At 48.5% G+C, this 18,405-nt stretch overlaps 1 protein-coding gene across 1 annotated transcript in view; it reads left to right on the forward strand.

The window, feature by feature from the left end:
* Positions 1-17,894, forward strand: part of ITGB7 (integrin subunit beta 7) — a 41,404-nt gene extending 23,510 nt beyond the window's left edge. Inside the window, 12 exon segments of the mRNA XM_080994467.1 lie at positions 1,208-1,378; positions 2,540-2,781; positions 4,604-4,762; positions 7,824-7,919; positions 8,008-8,097; positions 11,390-11,533; positions 12,594-12,787; positions 13,429-13,646; positions 14,660-14,876; positions 15,128-15,333; positions 16,556-16,719; positions 17,625-17,894. Of these exon segments, the coding sequence (XP_080850593.1) occupies positions 1,208-1,378; positions 2,540-2,781; positions 4,604-4,762; positions 7,824-7,919; positions 8,008-8,097; positions 11,390-11,533; positions 12,594-12,787; positions 13,429-13,646; positions 14,660-14,876; positions 15,128-15,333; positions 16,556-16,719; positions 17,625-17,690 (1,967 nt within the window). The 3' untranslated portion in view covers positions 17,691-17,894.
* Positions 17,895-18,405: the final 511 nt, after the last annotated feature.

Consider the following 18,405-nt stretch of genomic DNA (forward strand, 5'->3'; position numbering starts at 1 on the left):
TTTCTCTGAGAATTCTGGGCACTATAGTTTACACGTCACAGAGTTACAATTGCAAGTGACCCTTTACAAACTACAATGCCCAGAATCCTTTGAGGGAAAGAATGGGCTTTGAATGGGCTTTGGATATAAGAAGGACATGCCCATTCATTATTGCATATATGTTGCTGGTGGTGATCATGCTGTTAGGAATTACTTGGAACACTGTAGTCCTTCCACTTTTTTGGAAGTGAGTTCATGGTTTGGACATGTCCAAACCATGATCTGATGTGGGAATTGTAAATTACATTTCTATTTATTTAAAAGACTTTAATCATACTGGATTTCAGGGTGATAAAGGTAAAGGGACCCCTGACCATTAGGTCCAGTCGTGACCGACTCTGGGGTTGCGGTGCTCATCTCGCTTTATTAGCCGAGGGAGCTGGCATACAGCTTCCGGGTCATGTGGCCAGCATGACTAAGCCGCTTCTGGCGAACCAGAGCAGCGCACGGAAACACTGTTTACCTTCCCGCCGGAGCGGTACCTATTTATCTACTTGCACTTTGACGTGCTTTCGAACTGCTAGGTTGGCAGGAGCAGGGACCAAGCAACGGGAGCTCACCCTGTCGCGGGGATTCGAACCGCCGACCTTCTGATCAGCTAGTCCTAGGCTCTGTGGTTTAACCCACAGCGCCACCCGCGTCCCTCGTGTATCAGGGTGATACACAGCATAAAATAAACACTGCCAGGGGGAGAGGGCGCTGAGGGAGAGGAAGCAAGCAAATGGCTCATAATAGGCTAAAACCTCTCCAATTAAATTGGTAAAAAAATCCATTTAAAATCTGGCTGAAGAAAAATGTTTTGCCTAGTATCTAAAAGATTGTGGTGCTGGCACGAGGGAGACACTTGCTTCTGTTAATAGCTTGCGTACATCTCTGACGGAAGAGGTACATTGAGAACGGCCTTGGCCTAGTGATCTGAAAACAGGGTCGGAGGGACCCTGTGGCCTTCTGGGTGTTGCTGTTGGACTCCTGCCCCCATCAGCCCCAGACAGCCCATGATGATGGATGTCGAGAGTTGTAACCTAACAACCACTGGGGACTCCCCAGGTTCCCAGTCCCTGGCTAAAATGAGACTCAGCACTCCTTCACAACATTGGAAAGCATACGGACGGTATCTTGGTAGCACTGAGGATTTGATTCCCTCTTCCTTCCTACTCTGTGCATACAGGAGAGGAACAGAGGGTCACGGTGCGCTTCAGACGGGCTGAAGGTTACCCCGTGGACCTGTACTATCTCATGGACCTGTCGTACTCCATGAAGGACGACCTGGAGAACATCAAGCGGTTGGGGAACCATCTGCTAGCTGCCCTACGTGACGTCACCACTTCAGTGAAGATTGGTATGCTGTGGTGATGGTGGCAGTTGCAGGGCTGGGAGGTGGGTTAGGCTGAGAGATGGCGATCAGTTTGGATATCCTAAAAAAACCCAAGGAAAATCTTTCTGTATGCCACCAAAGCTGCGAGGGTTATAATAGCTACACATTGGAAAAGCAGATATATACCCACCACATCTGATTGGATACAAAAGCTAACAGAGTACGCGGAGTTAGACTACTTATCAGAAAGAATCAAAGATAAATCCCAAAAGGAGTTTGTCTCAAATTGGAACTGTTTTAAGGAACACTTGAAGAGTAATTGCTGCAGTCTGAAAACGGTGACGGACTTTGAGTACCGTATTTTCCGGCGTATAAGACGACTGGGCGTATAAGACAACCCCCCAACTTTTCCAGTTAAAATATAGAGTTTGAGACCACCCCTCTTCCAACACACACCAAATAAAAATTTAAAAAACCAGTCTCCAGTCCGGCTCAGAAATCCGCTCCACTTCCCAGTGGCCGGGGGCTTCTGGGGCCAATTTTCAAGCGTATTTCTGCTTCATCTAGAGAGCTTGGTGTCCTCTCATTTAATTTGCTGTCGTTTTATCCTTTGGTGGGGAGTTGCTGCAGGAGCTGCTGCTGTAGCCGGCATATAAGACGACCCCCAACTTTTGAGAAGATTTTCCTGGGTTAAAAAGTAGTCTTATACGCCAGAAAATACAGTAGCTTTTGTGGATAACAATTTTAAAAGGAAAATTGATACGTAAGAAAATATTATAAATAAAAAGATAATGGATAAATATAGGCAATAAGTTTATTAGTACAAAACGGAAGAGACGGGAAGTCACTTATTTATGAGGAATATTATGATTTCAAAATTACATCTTTTTTCTTCTTCTTTATGTACAGTAATGCTTGCCAATCTATAATAATAATTATGAACATACTTCGAAAACACGAATATGTATAATTGTAAGATGTAAAGTTATGATGCAGAGGTGTACTTGTGAGTAATAAAGGAAAACTACCGTAATTTTAAAAGAGAGAGATATGGCGATCGGCCCATCATGGCCCGAGTGGTGGCTCTGAACCTTCCCAAGTCCTATTTCCGACCCTCTTTGACACCGCATGGGCTTTCAAACACATTGTTAGATGACGGGAAACAGCAGGATTTCTTTGTTGCAGGGTTTGGCTCCTTTGTTGACAAGACGGTGCTGCCCTATGTGAACACAGCACCCTCCAAATGGCAACACCCCTGCCCTCACTTAAACGAGACCTGTCAGTCGGCGTTCAGCTACCAGCACGTGCTGACGCTCACAGACAACGCCAGCGAGTTCGAAAGCAGGGTCAGCCAGCAGCGTATATCTGGGAACATGGACCCGGCTGAAGGGGGCTTTGACGCTATCATGCAGGCAGTCACTTGCAAGGTGAGATGGCTTTATGTGCATGGCTGATAGAGGAGGTGCGTGGCTGAGAAGGGAACGTAGGCCCTGACGACAATAAGGCAGGCACAGGAGCATGTGTGAACCCAAGCATGTGCAAACCCTAAACTATGCTAATCTTCCTATTGTACAGTGGTACCTCGGGTTAAGTACTTAATTCGTTCCGGAGGTCCGTACTTAACCTGAAACTGTTCTTAACCTGAAGCACCACTTTAGCTAAGGGGGCCTCCCACTGCTGCCGCGCTGCTGGAGCACGATTTCTGTTCTCATCCTGAAGCAAAGTTCTTAACCTGAAGCACTATTTCTGGGTTAGCGGAGTCTGTAACCTGAAGCGTATGTAACCTGAGGTACCATTGTATATAGTTGTGAGGCACGGGATAATACATTCAGGGCGTTCCCAGACAGTCATTGTTTTCATTATTAGTTCACAGTTCCCAATTAAAGCTGACCAGGAGGTCTTGCACAACAAAAAGTTCAGACTTTCTGCAAAAAGGAAAGTCGTGGAGAAATGCAGTGGAAAGTGTGAGGCAACACTTGCTTTGACGCAACATCTTCTAGCCTCCCTGTAAACAAATCAGAATAAATGCTGAAGAAACAGGTCATCTGGAACTGCCTGAATGTTCAAATTGTGCACTGTCTGCTCTGGGCAAATGAGAACAGTACAAAGGAACAGCCCATAGCAGTGAAGATTTCATACAGGGTTGCTCCACCTGAAAATTTCATCTCAGGCTCAACTTCCAGGTCAGGGGATGCTGAATTACCTACTAATCAATACTATTGGGTTTCCTAACCTGGAAGCTCTACTGGTTTTGTTCCAGTCATTAGCAGCACTTAACAGTATTTGACAGCTGACTTGCAATAGGTGGTTGTGTCCGACAATTGCCATATAATTTAAATTTCATGAATTTAATCCTAAATTGTTCAGCTTAGTGGCGGGAAACCTCTAAATGTTGTCAGAATCCAACCCTCATCTTCCCCAGCCAGCATGGTCAGTTGTCAGGGATGATGGAAGTTGGGAGTCTAGCAACATAGGGAATGCAACAAAGCTTAGCCACTTTGGTTTGGCCAATAAAAAGAAGCCAATTTCAAAATTTGAAATCCAAAAACTGAAGACAAATGTCACTGGCAAAATCCTGAATGTTGAAATCTGTAAATGCTGTAGATCTTGAAGTTTTGGTTCTGCTAACCTGGTACCTAAAGATGCTATGTTCTCGTGTAACCCTTTGCGCCCATGTAAGGTAAAGGTAAAGGGACCCCTGACCATTAGGTCCAGCATGAGTTTGATCAAACTGCGGGAGGCAGTAGAAGATAGGAGTGCCTGGCGTGCTCTGGTCCATGGGGGTCACAAAGAGTCAGACACGACTAAACAACAACCACCATTAGGTCCAGTCGTGGTCGGCTCTGGGGTTGCGGCACTCATCTCGTTTTATTGGTCAAGGGAGCTGGCATACAGCTTCCGGGACATGTGGCCAACATGACTAAGCCGCTTCTGGCGAACCAGAGCAGCGCACGGAAACGCCGTTTACCTTCCCGCTGGAGCGGTACCTATTTATCTACTTGCACTTTGACGTGCTTTCAAACTGCTAGGTTGGCCGGAGCTGGGACCGAGCAACGGGAGCTCACCCCGTCGCGGGGATTCGAACCGCCAACCTTCTGATCGGCAAGTCCTAGGCTCTGTGGCTTAACCCACAGTGCCACCCGCGTCTCTTGCCCATGTACAGATTACCAAAAGCAGAAAATACTGGGCTAACTGTGGAGGAAGGCTTGCATGTTGGAACTGCAGTGTAACTTCCCTCTCTTCTTCCAGGAGCAGATTGGCTGGCGTAATGTGACGAAGCTCTTGGTCTTCACTTCGGATGGCACATTCCACATGGCAGGAGATGGGAAGCTGGGTGGGGTCTACATGCCCAACGATGGCCGCTGCCACTTGGATGCCAGAGGGCTATATACGAAAAGCCACCTATACGTAGGTCTCTCACGGTCCTCTTGAAAAACAAAGTTAGGCAGGGAGAGAGATTGCCTCGGGAGACAAAAGAAAACAACAAGTTGGGTGACGTTTATATTAGGATCAACCCCCAAACCACAAAAAAATGTGGCCAGTTTTTTGAGTTCTCTAGAACTCTTCATCACTTAAGAAGTTACACAAGTGAAAGTCAACTGGATAGCTCAGTTGGTTAGAGCGTGGTGCTGATAACACCAAGGTTGCAGGTTTGAGCCCCATAAGGGACAGCTGCATTGCAGGGGGTTGGACTAGATGACCGTACGGGTCCCTTCCAACTCTGTGAGTCTATGGGAAACAGAAAGGTCAGGCCGCACCCAGGTCCTGGTGGTTATGATTTTGAGATGCACACAAGCAGTATTGGAATTGAAAACGAAATTTGAGATAATGACTCAGTGCAGTTGTATCACTTTCCTGGCTACTTAATGTTGGTTAGGTGGTTTGTGGGTTTCTCCTCTGTTTCTTTCCCCCTTGATCTTGTGTGCACCTCTCCACTTCCTCCCTTCTTCTCACCCAAGCACCCACCCTCCTAACACTGTGGTTGGCATTGCAAACGCAACAACGCCTCCCTAATCGCAGTATGCGTGCTCACTTTTACTGATGGTTGTAGTGGTTTTGCCACTACATGTGATCATAACCAGGCTTGGCTCTGAATGAGACCAGCTGGAAGAGAGAAGGGAAGGGATTGTGAGGCCAATGGGGAAGGAGGAGGTGTGTGTGAACCTGTTTCTGATTGGCTACCTGTGGGGTGCCCCACATTCCCCAAACAGTGCTAGCCAATGAAGTGCAGAGAATCGTGATGCTGCAGAAGAGTTAACTCCCACTACAGAAGGAGAGCTAGAAGTTAAGAGCCATTTTTGGTGGCAGGTGTGTTATGTAACATCACATCTCGTGTGGACATTGGGAGTGAATGCTGTGGAACAATTGCAAGCTGGCTTATTCAGCACGAAGAATAGTCTTGTGAATGCCCTGTTTTGTGTGCTTTGAATAAAGTTGGCAGCTAGTGATTTAGAGTAGGGAGGGATGGCTTCTGTTCCTACTACTACTACTATTATTATTATATAAATAATTTATTATTTATACCCCGCCTATCTGGCTGGGTTTCCCCAACCACTCTGGGTGGCTACCAAACATCAAACATTAAGAACTTCCCTAAACAGGGTCGCCTTCAGATGTCTTCTAAAAGTCAGGTACAGTGGTACCTCGGGTTACATATGCTTCAGGTTACAGACACTTCAGGTTACAGACTCCACAAACTCATAAAATAGTACCTCGGGTTAAGAACTTTGCTTCAGGATGAGAACAGAAATTGTGCTCCGGCGGCGCGGCGGCAGCAGGAGGCCCCATTAGCTAAAGTGGTGCTTCAGGTTAAGAACAGTTTCAGGTTAAGAATGGACCTCCAGAACGAATTAAGTACTTAACCCGAGGTACCACTGTAGTTGTTTATTTCCTTGACATCTCATGGGAGGGCGTTCCACAGGGCGGGTGCCACCACCGAGAAGGCCCTCTGCCTGGTTCCCTGTAACCTCACTTCTCGCAGTGAGGGAACCGCCAGAAGGCCCTCGGAGCTGGACCTCAGTGTCCGGGCTGAACGATGGGTCTGTAGATACTCCTTCAGGTATAGTGGGCCGAGCCCATTTAGAAACTGCCCCATAGTTAGTTAGCCCCATTGCTTGGCTCAGGCTCTCCAAGGCCTACCATCAAAGGCCCTTTCAACTGGAGGTGCCAAGGGCTGCATCTGGGACTTTCAGCCTGCAAAGCAGGAGCCAGGAGCAAGGAGCCATTAGAGACAGAATCTGGTGTTCTTAGCAGCACAGGAAACCCAAAATTTAGCTGAAATGGGCCACAATTCAGTGGCAGAAGGTCTCGGGCTCATTCCCTGACATCTCCAGGTAGGGCTTGTCTGAACCCAGAGAGCTGCTGCCAGTCAGTTTAGACACTCCTGAGCTGGACAGATCAATAGACCCTACCTGCCCACAGTCTCGCCAGAGTGGTGCATGCTCTAGTTATCTCTTACTTGGACTACTGCAATGCGCTCTACGTGGGGCTACCTTTGAAGGTGACCCAGAAACTACAACTAATCCAGAATGCGGCAGCTAGACTGGTGACTGGGAGCGGCCGCCGAGACCATATAACACCGGTCTTGAAAGACCTGCCTTGGCTCCCAGGATGTTTCCGGGCCCAATTCAAAGTGTTGGTGTTGACCTTTAAAGCCCTAAACAGCCTTGGTCCAGTATACCTGAAGGAGCGTCTCCACCTTCATCGTTCTGCCCGGACACTGAGGTCCAATGCCGAGGGCCTTCTGGCGGTTCCCTCGCTGCGAGAAGCCAAGTTACAGGGAACCAGGCAGAGGGCCTTCTCGGTAGTGGCACCCGCCCTGTGGAACGCCCTCCCACCAGATGTCAAAGAGAAAAATAACTACCAAACTTTTAGAAGACATCTGAAGGCAGCCCTGTTTAGCGAAGCTTTTAATGTTTAATAGGTTACTGTATTTTAGTGTTTTGTTGGAAGCCGCCCAGAGTGGCTGGGGAAACCCAGCCAGATGGGCGGGGTATAAATTATATTATTATTATTATTAGTAGTAGTAGTAGTAGTAGTAGTAGTAGTAGTAAACAGTCTGACTCTGTACAAGATCTCATCCAGTGTCCCAACGGCCTGAAAGTCAAGATCTTGGCTTAAAACATTCAAAGTGGCTAACGACATAAATTCATACAATGTATTTTTCAGCATTAATACCAAGGTTTATGGAATCTGTGGCCCTCCAGGTATTACTGAACTCTCAACTCCCATTGGTCCCAGCCAGCATGACCACTCTTGGGAGCTGGGAGTTGTAGTCCACCTGACATCTGATGGGGCACAGGTTAGCCACTCTTGGTTTAGATCTTTTTTATCTGAAGTGCAGAGAGCCAAGGCTTCCAGATTCTAACCCCCACCTCCGGCAAGAGAGGTAAATGTAGAGTGGGAGAAGAGAGGAAAATCTAAGCGGAGACTCCTTTGAACGTGACCCCATTCTCTTGTCTCTTTGCAGGACTACCCCTCAGTTGCGCACTTGGCTGAGGTGCTGTCTGAATCTAACATCCAGGCCATATTTGCTGTGACTGGGCCCAGGCTTTCTATGTATGAGGTGAGTGCTGAACCGGAAGGCAGAGGAGTAGGGGAAACCTGAGGGGTGTTTGTGTGCCACTCACTCTGACTTTTCCCTTTCCCCTCAGGAACTGAGCAGGCTCATTCCCAAGTCTGTGGTTGGGGAACTGATGGAGGATTCCAGCAACGTGGTGCAGCTCATCGCAGATGCCTACAGTGTAAGGCTGAGTATGGGTAGCAAGGGGCAGAGCCCCCTGGGGAGGGCAAAAGAGGCCCACAGGAGCCCCCTGGAATAGAGCCAAGCCCGAAGGGGGAATGGACATTCTGTGTCCATTGAGAGCCAGTGTGGTGTAGTGGTTAAGAGCGGTAGTCTCGTAATCTGGGGAACCGGGTTCGCGTCTCCGCTCCTCCACATGCAGCTGCTAGGTGACCTTGGGCCAGTCACACTTCTCTGAAGTCTCTCGGCCCCACTCACCTCACAGAGTGTTTGTTGTGGGGGAGGAAGGGAAAGGAGAATGTTCGCCGCTTTGAGACTCCTTAAAGGGAGTGAAAGGCGGGATATCAAATCCAAACTCTTCTTCTCCTTACCGTATTTTTCGCCCCATTAGACGCACCTAGTTTTTAGAGGAGGAAAACAAGGAAAAAAAATATTCTGAACGAAACACTGGATGTATTATTTTTGTGGTGCAGGCTGTAGCCATGGACATGCTATGTGATCTGATGGTGAATTTGGGGTGACCCAGTGCAAAAATCCTGAGGATCCATGTGGATCCGTGCTTTGTAACCATGTTTTTGCGCCATTGCAGCCCCAGGCAACAGTGGGTGCGTGATTTTTTTGGTGCAGGCTGTAGCCATGGATATGCTATGTGGTCTGATGGTGAATTTGGGGTGACCCAATGCAAAAACCCTGAGGATCCATGGGCTTTTACCTCCCCCCTCCTAGGCAGCCTCCTTTATCTCTAGTGTCCCTTATCTCCCTCCCCGATCGCTTGCCGATCAGCTGCTTCCTTTCAACACCCACTTCCCTCTTTCAAAAAAAAAAAGCATGATCTGCTTTTCACCCCTGGGTAATTCGGCTCCAGGGACCACGCATTCACTCCATAAGACGCACAGACATTTCCCCTTACTTTTTAGGAAGAAAAAAGTGTGTCTTATGGAGTGAAAAATACGGTAATTATATTTTCAAGGTGGACACCACCACCACCGGAGCCATGTTAGCCTATTGCACCAAACGAAGGTTCACATTTTCAATATGAAAAGCATGTCCCATCTAGAATTTTATTTATATTTATTTATTATAAGGTGGTGTCCGTAGTTCTCCCCACCCCCAATTTTATCCTCACAACAACCCTGTGAAGTAGGAGGCTGAGAGAAAGTGGTTTGGCTTGCACCTCAAGGTAAGCCAAGGTATGGCTTACTGTGACTGCCTGAACGTTCTGGCTTCCAGTGATGAACTTGCACCACTTTCCTCCTCACTGGGCCTTTTAGTTCAATGTTAGGATAGTAGCTAAGCCAAGCCTGGGGTCATGGTTAAGGTCTCTCCAACCTTAGCCCATGGCCTGAACCAATAGGACACACCCTCGTGACTGAGGAGGAGAAACATGCAAAACCAAACCATGGCTTAGCTACCACATCACACTCACCAGGGAGGAGCAAAGCCAGGAGGGAGTTCATACTAAGCCATATTTTGGCATAGCTGTGAACACAGCCAGAGTCCCAAATTCACTCAGTGAGCTTCATGGCAGTGTTGGGTTTTGATTCCTGGTTTCCCAGATCCTAGTCCAACACACCACACTGTATACAGGGCAAGGAAGACCTTTTCATCTAGGGGAGATTAGCTAGTGATCCTGAATGCAATTCTTCCTGGCCTGGCTTGCATGCTTGAGTTACCTTGAGCCACCTGTGGGTCCACATTGATGCTACAGTATGTCTGAAGTTAAGCGAGGGTGGACCTGGTGACTGCCTGCATGAAGACTGCTGGGGAACCGCATGCGATCTGCTGGAACTTTGCTCAGATAAAGGTTTCGTGAGTCAGCTTCTGCGGCACTGCGAACTGCCTGGATGGGAAGCCACCTGTGTCTCTCAGAACTTCCCTGGCCAAGAACAGGATACAAGTGAATAAGGGACGTGGGTGGCGCTGTGGTCTAAACCACTGAGCCTCTTGGGCTTGCCAATCAGAAGGTTGGCGGTTCGAATCCCCATGACGGGGTGAACTCCCATTGCTCTGTCCCAGCTCCTGCCAACCTAGCAGTTCATAAAGCACGCCAGTGTAAGTAGATAAATAGGTACTGCTGTGGCGGGGGGGTAAACAGTGTTTCTGTCACAGTGTTCCATTGTGCCAGAAGCGGTTAATAATAATAATAATAATAATAAATTTATTTATACCCCGCCCATCTGACTGGGTTTCCCCAGCCACTCTGGGCGGCTTCCAACAAAATATTAAAATACAGTACTGTGGTACCTCTTGTTACGTACTTAATTCGTTCCGGAGGTCCGTTCTTAACCTGAAACTGTTCTTAACCTGAAGCACCACTTTAGCTAATGGGGCCTCCCGCTGCTGATGCGCCGCCGCCGCACGATTTCTGTTCTCATTCTGAAGCAAAGTTCTTAACCCGAGGTAATATTTCTGGGTTAGCAGAGTCTGTAACCTGAAGCATATGTAACCTGAGGTACCACTGTAGTCTGTTAAACATTAAAAGCTTCCCTAAACAGGGCTGCCTTCAGATGTCTTCTAAAAGTCTGGTAGTTGTTTTTCTCTTTGACATCTGGTGGGAGGGCGTTCCACAGGGCGGGTGCCACATGACCCGGAAAGCTGTCTGGACAAACGGCGGCTCCCTCAGCCTGAAAGTGAGATGAGCACCACAACCCCATAGTCACCATTGACTGGACTTAATCATCCAGGGGTCCTTTTTACAAGTGAATGGAACAAGAAAGCACTTCTGTTCTGAACCAGATTTGCTGATTCTGCCCTCTGCTGGCAGTGGACACAAGGTAACATCCAGCCAAGACTGTGGACACATTTGGAACATACATACTCTCTCAAAGAATCCTGGGAACTGTAATTTGCCTCTCGGAGCTATAGTTCCCAGAATTCTTCAAATGTATGGTGTGTACTGCGTATGCTTAAATTATGCATAGAGGAGACACTGAAATAAATGAATGAAAGTCTATTGGCTGCAATAGGTCTACTCCCATGACTAGTATTGGATATCACCCACTGATCAGGTCTGGGGATTCATGAGCCCTGGAAGAGACTATGAATGTAATAGTGAGCTAGAATACTAATAAGTTCAAAGTGCATTACATACCCCAATATGATTTATAACAACCCTGTAAAGTTGTCCAGCATTATCCCACGCTGAGTGCCGAGAGTCAGCAAATTTCTGGGTTGGGCTTGAATCGTGGATCTTTGGATCTTCAGCTCAGCAACTGGTGCTACAGTGTCAGAAGGCAGACACAGACACTCGCCTGAAGTCTAGGCTCACGTTCTCATGGCCGGTCTCCCCACAGAGCCTCTCGTCCACCGTGAACTTGGTGCACTCTTCAGACCTTGCTCCTGGCATCGCCATTGCTTACGACTCGCACTGTGGCGACTCGGAAACTTCTGGGCGCACGCAGGGTGGGGAATGCCTAGGCGTACGCGTCAACCAGCAGGTAAGCACTTAGATCAGGGGTGGCGAACCCAATCTAAGCCTACGTGTCCCTTGGAACTCCCCCGAGGCCACACCTCCTCTTTACAGGCCACACCCCCTTTACAGCCTGAGTGTTCTTGAACTCTGACGAGACCTCTTGCTTGTCTGTATGGAGTATAGTGTGTCTGTGTGTGGAGAAACAAGCCTACTGTAGAAAGGTAAAATTCGTAATAGTTACCTGCCCATTTTTGGCCACCACTGTCATGTGGTCCTTGGATGGTTGTCCAGAAGGGAGAGTGGCCCCTCAGGCAGAAAAGCCCTCCCCACTCCTGGCCTATTAAGTCAGTGCTTTCTAATTGTTCCAAGGCATCAGGGTTGGCTCAGTTGGAGCAAAACAGGGAGGGAGGAACAGAGACATCTAGAATGGGGGGGGGGGAGAACAGTAATGATGTTTAGAACAGGGAGGGAGGAATAGTAGAGACATCTAGAACAGGAAGGGAACAGTAGAGATGTGTAGAACAGGGAGGGAGGAGTAGTAGAGACATCTAGAACAGGGAGGGAGGAACAGTAAAGATGTTTAGAACAGGGAGGAAGGAACAGTAGAGGCATCTAGAACAGGAAGGGAACAGTAGAGATGTGTAGAACAGGGAGGAACAGTAGAGGCATCTAGAACAGGAAGGGAACAGTAGAGATGTGTAGAACAGGGAGGGAGGAGTAGTAGAGACATCTAGAACAGGGAGGGAGGAACAGTAAAGATGTTTAGAACAGGGAGGAAGGAACAGTAGAGGCATCTAGAACAGGAAGGGAACAGTAGAGATGTGTAGAACAGGTTTTATAGTTATAGGTCCTATTCTGTTTCCACTAATACTAATTGACATGGAGCAGGGCAGGGGAAGCCAAGGCCCTCCAGATGTTCCACCCCCCCCTCCGACCATTGGCCCCATTATTGACTGGTGGCTGATGCCAGGGAAAGCTCAGCAGCACCTGGAGGGCCACAGCTTCTCCGCCCCTGGCTTAGAGTAATATGGATGGCAATGGCGGCGGTCGCTCTTTCCTTATCTCAGTTGCTCCCCCTCCCACAGGTGGAATTCTCAGTACGGATAAAGGCCACCACCTGCCTGCCTGGTCCCCAGAAGGTGGTGCTCCGAGTTCTAGGAGTGGGTGAGGAGGTGCATATAGAAGTGGCGACACTCTGCGACTGCCAGTGCGGAGATACGCAGCCCTATGCGCCTCACTGTTCTGGCGGCCGTGGCAACCTCACCTGTGGCATCTGCAGGTATTATTAATTAATTAAAAGTTTGAGGAAACGTGACCCCCTTCTCTCCATGTGTGTAGACACACATGCTCCTAGATAACAGAGATTAAGATTGCAGCCTTAATTATATATTGTGGAAATGAATCCTTTCTTCTGAATCTATTACCAGTTGTGCCCCTGGATTCTAGTATTATATACTGAAGGGGGAAATGATTACTCCGTCTCCAATCTACCCCACTGATAACTTTAGAAAACCTGACCCGGTCCAATTTCCCCCACTATCCCCAAATCAGTTGTTTCTTTTCCACTCCGGATTAAAAAAAGCCTCTAAACCCCATGATCGTTTGGGTTGCTGCTTTAGGGCGAGAAGGCAGCTAGGTTTCAGTCGCAGCTGATGCCCTTTGTTGCACTGGTACAGGGAATCCCAAATGGTAGGGGAAGCCAGGGCCAGAGAGAGGCAACACTGCAGCCACAGAGCTTTCTGGACTGGTTGAAAAATAAAGAGAAGGCAGGCAGTTGGGGCTGGCTGAGGGCAGGCTAGCTGGTGGGGCAGAGGCCTATTTGCTGGGCTTCTTGGGTTGGGAGGAGAAAAAACCAGGCTCAGTGGACCTGATGAGTCTGCTTCAGCAACTGTGACCCATGTGCTGTCTTTGCTCTTGTAGCTGCCAGGAGGGCCATGCCGGCCGGCTGTGTGAGTGCAAGCCAGAGGAGCTGGTGGACGCAGAAGCCACATGCCGGGATGCGAACGACACGGGCCCAGTTTGCAGCGGCAAGGGCCAGTGTGTGTGCGGGAAGTGCCAGTGCAATGCCCAGGCGAGCGGACCCCTCTGCAAGTGTGACGATGCTGGCTGCGAGAGGCACAACGGTCAGCTCTGTGGAGGTAAAAACCTTCTAATGGTAGGGCTGCCGCCGTTTTCTTTTAACCTGGCAGATGTTGGGCAACGCAGTCATTAGTGGCACCAATGGGGATGCTGGTGGCTTTACTGTAGCCAGAGTGGGTATTTCCATAGGTTTTAAGGAGGAAAGGCTGCTAATGTTGCCTCCAAATTGTCAGTACAGTGGTACCTCGGGTTACATACGCTTCAGGTTACAGACTCCGCTAACCCAGAAATAGTGCTTCAGGTTAAGAACTTTGCTTCAGGATGAGAACAGAAATCGTGTTCCGGCAGTGCGGCAGCAGCAGGAGCCCCATTAGCTAAAGTGGTGCTTCAGGTTAAGAACAGTTTCAGGTTAAGAACAGACCTCCGGAACGAATTAAGTACTTAACCCGAGGTACCACTGTATTTGGGGAGCTGTATTTCAGCCCACACTGTATTTGGGGAACTGTATTTCAGCCCACACTGAAAATTCAGATTTGTGGAGTTGAAGGTGGTTAAAGTGCTTCTGTCAACTTCATGCAACAAATCCCCTTTTAAAACAAGCAAGGCTTTTTGCAGATAAGGAAATGATTAACACACCAGCTAATCAGGATGAAATGTTCATTGCAGTATAACCTCCCTGCAAGCAAAAACAGAATGAATGTTCAATTAAGACCAGACATAGTCTAACCTCAGAATAAGTTTTGTGTAAGCCAAACAGGGTGAATGCTCAACAAACAGTCCCCTGGAGGAGTCCAAATACTTCTAGGGGTGTGTTTATAAACTGCAATGCAGGAAAAGCAGAGTACTAGCACAGAATCCAGCTTCTGAAGACTCTCTCGCGATTTCATTTAAGAAGAGCAACTTTCTAGCCTGCATGCTTACAAAGGTGCGCCTCCAAGTGTGAGGGCAGCCAATGTCCGCTGGCATCTCAAAAGGCAGAAAGGTTGCTGAATAAGAAATATATAGATGTGGGTGGAATGGCTTTGTGAAGGAACTCTGTAATGCCGACAGACGTCTCTCTTTGTACCGGTAGGCAACGGGCAATGCAAATGTGGCAATTGTGAGTGCCATGAGAACTATACTGGCAGTGCGTGCCAGTGCAGCCTGGAGACCAGTGGATGCACACAGGAGGGCGTTGTATGCAGCGGTCACGGGCATTGCGCCTGCAACAGATGCCATTGTGACGCTGGCTGGTTTGACAGTCACTGCAGCCGCTGTGCTGACTGCCAGACACCCTGTGAGGAGCACAGGTGAGATTCTGATGTGGTGTTAGGAGAGGGCCTGGCCTACTTTCTAACAGGGGGGTGGGTGGGGTGGAGGGACAGCAAGCTACATTTCTCAGGTATCTCTGCAACTGTGGCCAAACAGAGCATGGAGCACAGTTTGCAACTGCCAGTGTGTCTTCCTCCCGCTTTTCCTGACCATTGTAGAAAGGGTGTCCTTATGCTCTAGTTAGAAGTACGAGCAAAAAATGCTCACAGCTGCTCTTGTGTGTTGGCAGGAATTGTGCAGAGTGCAGGGCCTTTGGAACTGGGCTGCTGCGGGAGACTTGTAGCGCATCCTGCAACCAGACAGTGAATGTGGTGCCGGCCTCCGCCACCGATGAAAGATGGTGCCAGACCAAAGCAGAAGATGGCAGCCTCCTCATCTACCTCATTGAGAGGGACAAGGAGGGCGCCATCACCCTGACGGTGAATGGCAAAGAAGGTAAGTGGGCACAGGAAAGAAGGGCGGGAGAGCCTTTGTTGCAGGAAGTTGCTGGGCAACTCGTAGGGGCATTGGGTTGGTCCCTGTGATAACAGGACTAGGTGAGCTTCTGGCCTGATGCGACAAGGCTCTTCTTAAGGCCAGACTATTTTGATGTCTGTGACAGAAAGCACGTTGAACCACAGCAGGCAGAAGTTTCAGTGGCACCAGATTCTTCTGGAGCCTAAGTTGTAACCCAGGCTGTATGTGACTTGATGTCATCCGTTGATCTTCTTCCAGGGGTGATTCACAGCTGTCCATGGAGGCACAGGTTTCTTCTGTGCCCAAGGCAGCTGTCTACCAGCTGCATCTGGTATGCTGGCTGAAACCCTACTGGCCTGTGCCCTCTGCCACCTGAGTGGTACATGCTGTGGTTATCTCTTGACTGGACTACTGCCATGTGCTTCACGTGGGGCTACCTTTGAAGGTGACTCGGAAACTACAACTAATCCAGAATGAGGCTGTCAGACTGGTGACTGATAGTGGCCGCCGCAACCATATAACACTGGTCCTGAAAGACCTACATTGGCTCCCCGTATTTTTCCGAGCACAATTCAAAGTGTTGGTGCTGACCTTTAAAGCCCCAAATTGCTTCAGCCCTGTATACCTGAAGAAGCATCTCCACCTCCGTTGTTCAGCCCGGGCACTGAGGTCCAGCACTGAGCGTCTTCTGGTGGTTCCCTCATTGTGAAAAGTGAGATTACAGGCAACCAGGCAGAGGGCCTTCTTAGCAGCGGTGCCTGCCCTGTGGAACGCTCTCCTGCCAGGTGTCAAGGAAATAAACAACTACAGTGATACCTCAGGTTACATACGCTTCAGGTTACAGACTCCGCCAACCCAGAAATAGTACCTCGGGTTAAGAATGTAACCAGAGGTACCACTGTATCTGACTTTTAGGAGACATCTGAAGGCAGCCCTGTATAGGGAAGTTTTAAATGTTTGATGTTTTATTATGTTTCATGCTTGATAATTTGTTGGAAGCCTCCCAAGGTGGCTGGGGCAATCCAGACAGATGGGCGGCATATAAATAATAAATTATTATTGTTACAATAACTGTTAGCAGAGTATGTGTGCACGACGGTAGCAGGAGAGGGAGGAAGTCCAATAAATAAATGAGGAAGGGGCACTTGCTTCTCAGAACTCAGCTGCAGAGCCTCACAACTCCTTTCTTCTAAACTGCCAGGTAACACAACCAAGAAGACATTCAAGCTGGTACTGAGCTCAGTGCTGGGCTTGGTGTTATTTGGGCTCTTCCTCATAATAGTCTACCGCATCGTCTTGGAGATCTATGACCAGAGGGAGTTCAAGCGTTTTGAAAAGGAGAGGAAGCACGCCAAGTGGAACGAGGTCAGTGCTCCTTCCTTCCCTACCTGAAGGCTGCAGTTAGTTCATGTCAGCCTCACTCTCACCTGCTCCTTATCCCAGCCAGGGAATTTCTCAGCCCTGACTGGGCTGCTGTTTCCTGGAGCAAAAGTTACATTCATTCTGTAAAAGCGATGGTGGGGCCACAACAGTGGAGTGTTTGCAGCAAGCCCAAAGCTGGAAGGCTAAACGCTCTATGCATAAAGGGGCAAGTTAGGCACGTGTGACGAGTCCGATTTTTAACCTCCCCGCTTCCTTAAATACTTTTTAGATGAGCAGACTTCAACTTCTTCAAAGTTGAGACCCAACTTTTCGCCCAACCATGTTCATAACTTCATTCAGCGTATAGCCATGTCGCTGAGACCCACCTTAGCTCAGGCTGTGACCAAAGCAGCCGCTGGATCTGGTTACAGGCAATCATGTAATGAACCTAGGTGCATTTTATTGTTGTTCCAAAAAATGTTAACAGAAAATGATGGAAACCCTTTTCAACCGCAGAAAGTGTCCCACCATAGGAAGCTAGCTTGTACTGTTGGTTCATCCAGCCCAGTAGTCAATGCTGACTGGCAGTGACTCTCCAGGGTTTCAGGGAAAAGTCTCTGGCCGCCCTACCTGCAGATCAAACCTGTGACCTTTTGGATGCAAAACAGATGCTCTACCACCTGAGCCACGGCCTTTTCCCAAATCAATTCCCCACTATTAAATGGAGTCTTTTAGTCAGGTTGACACTACTACCCACAGCTTCACCCCCCCAGTGTTATTTCAAGGCATATAAAACTATGGGAGGCTGGGCCCCCAAGGCGTGTGAGACACACACCTGGTTTGGGGATAGCAAATTCTGTAACAGGAAGTAAGAGGCATACAACTTTGTCTACTTGCCTCTTTTGTAGGTGAACAATCCACTATACCGGAGTGCCACTACCACAGTCATCAATCCCAAGTACAACGGTGACTGAGGATTGGCGAAAGCCTTGAGCACTGTGCCAGCTGCTGGATTTGGACTATGGAGACGCTGGGTTCGAATCCTCACTCAAAAACACAGGGATGTATTCATCTCTTAGCTTGGGTCTATCTACCTCGCAGCATAACCCCAAGTAATAAAATTTAAACTTTTTCCCAGGGGGCGGGAGGGAAGGGAACTGGATGCGATTTCATAATAAAACTGGTTAACGAATTCTTTTCGCAAGGTGTGCTTTACTTAGAGATTCCTAGTTCTGCCATTCCCTCCCCCCAGATGGGTGCACCACTAATGGAAAACAAATCAGAAAGGAGGAGCTACAGTTATCTTTTTTCGAGCTGTCTTTTATGCAAGTAGCCATTTGGGTTCAGGAACGGTAGTTGGCCCAGTGGCAGGAGCCACTTCTTCCCATCTCCAGTGACCCAAATTATATAGCCCATATATAAATGAAGTCAGCGGAAGGCACTGAGGAACCCAGTGGGCAACGGTTGTAGCTCACTAGTCAAACATAGGCTCTGCATGCAAAACAGTCCCAAATTCATTCTCCAGCTACGGCTTGGAACCCTGGAAAGAGTGTGTTTAGAGAATACCAACCTTGGTTGGCAAGGCAACTTCATAGAGAAGTAGTTTGTGTATTTCAGCTCTTTGGTCACTCTCGATAGTTTGGTGGATTGTGGGTAACTGGCCATTGATGGTATAATGAACTGAATCTT

This window comes from Podarcis pityusensis (genome assembly GCF_964106645.2).
Source record: "Podarcis pityusensis genome assembly, chromosome: 2".
Lineage (NCBI taxonomy): Eukaryota > Metazoa > Chordata > Lepidosauria > Squamata > Lacertidae > Podarcis > Podarcis pityusensis.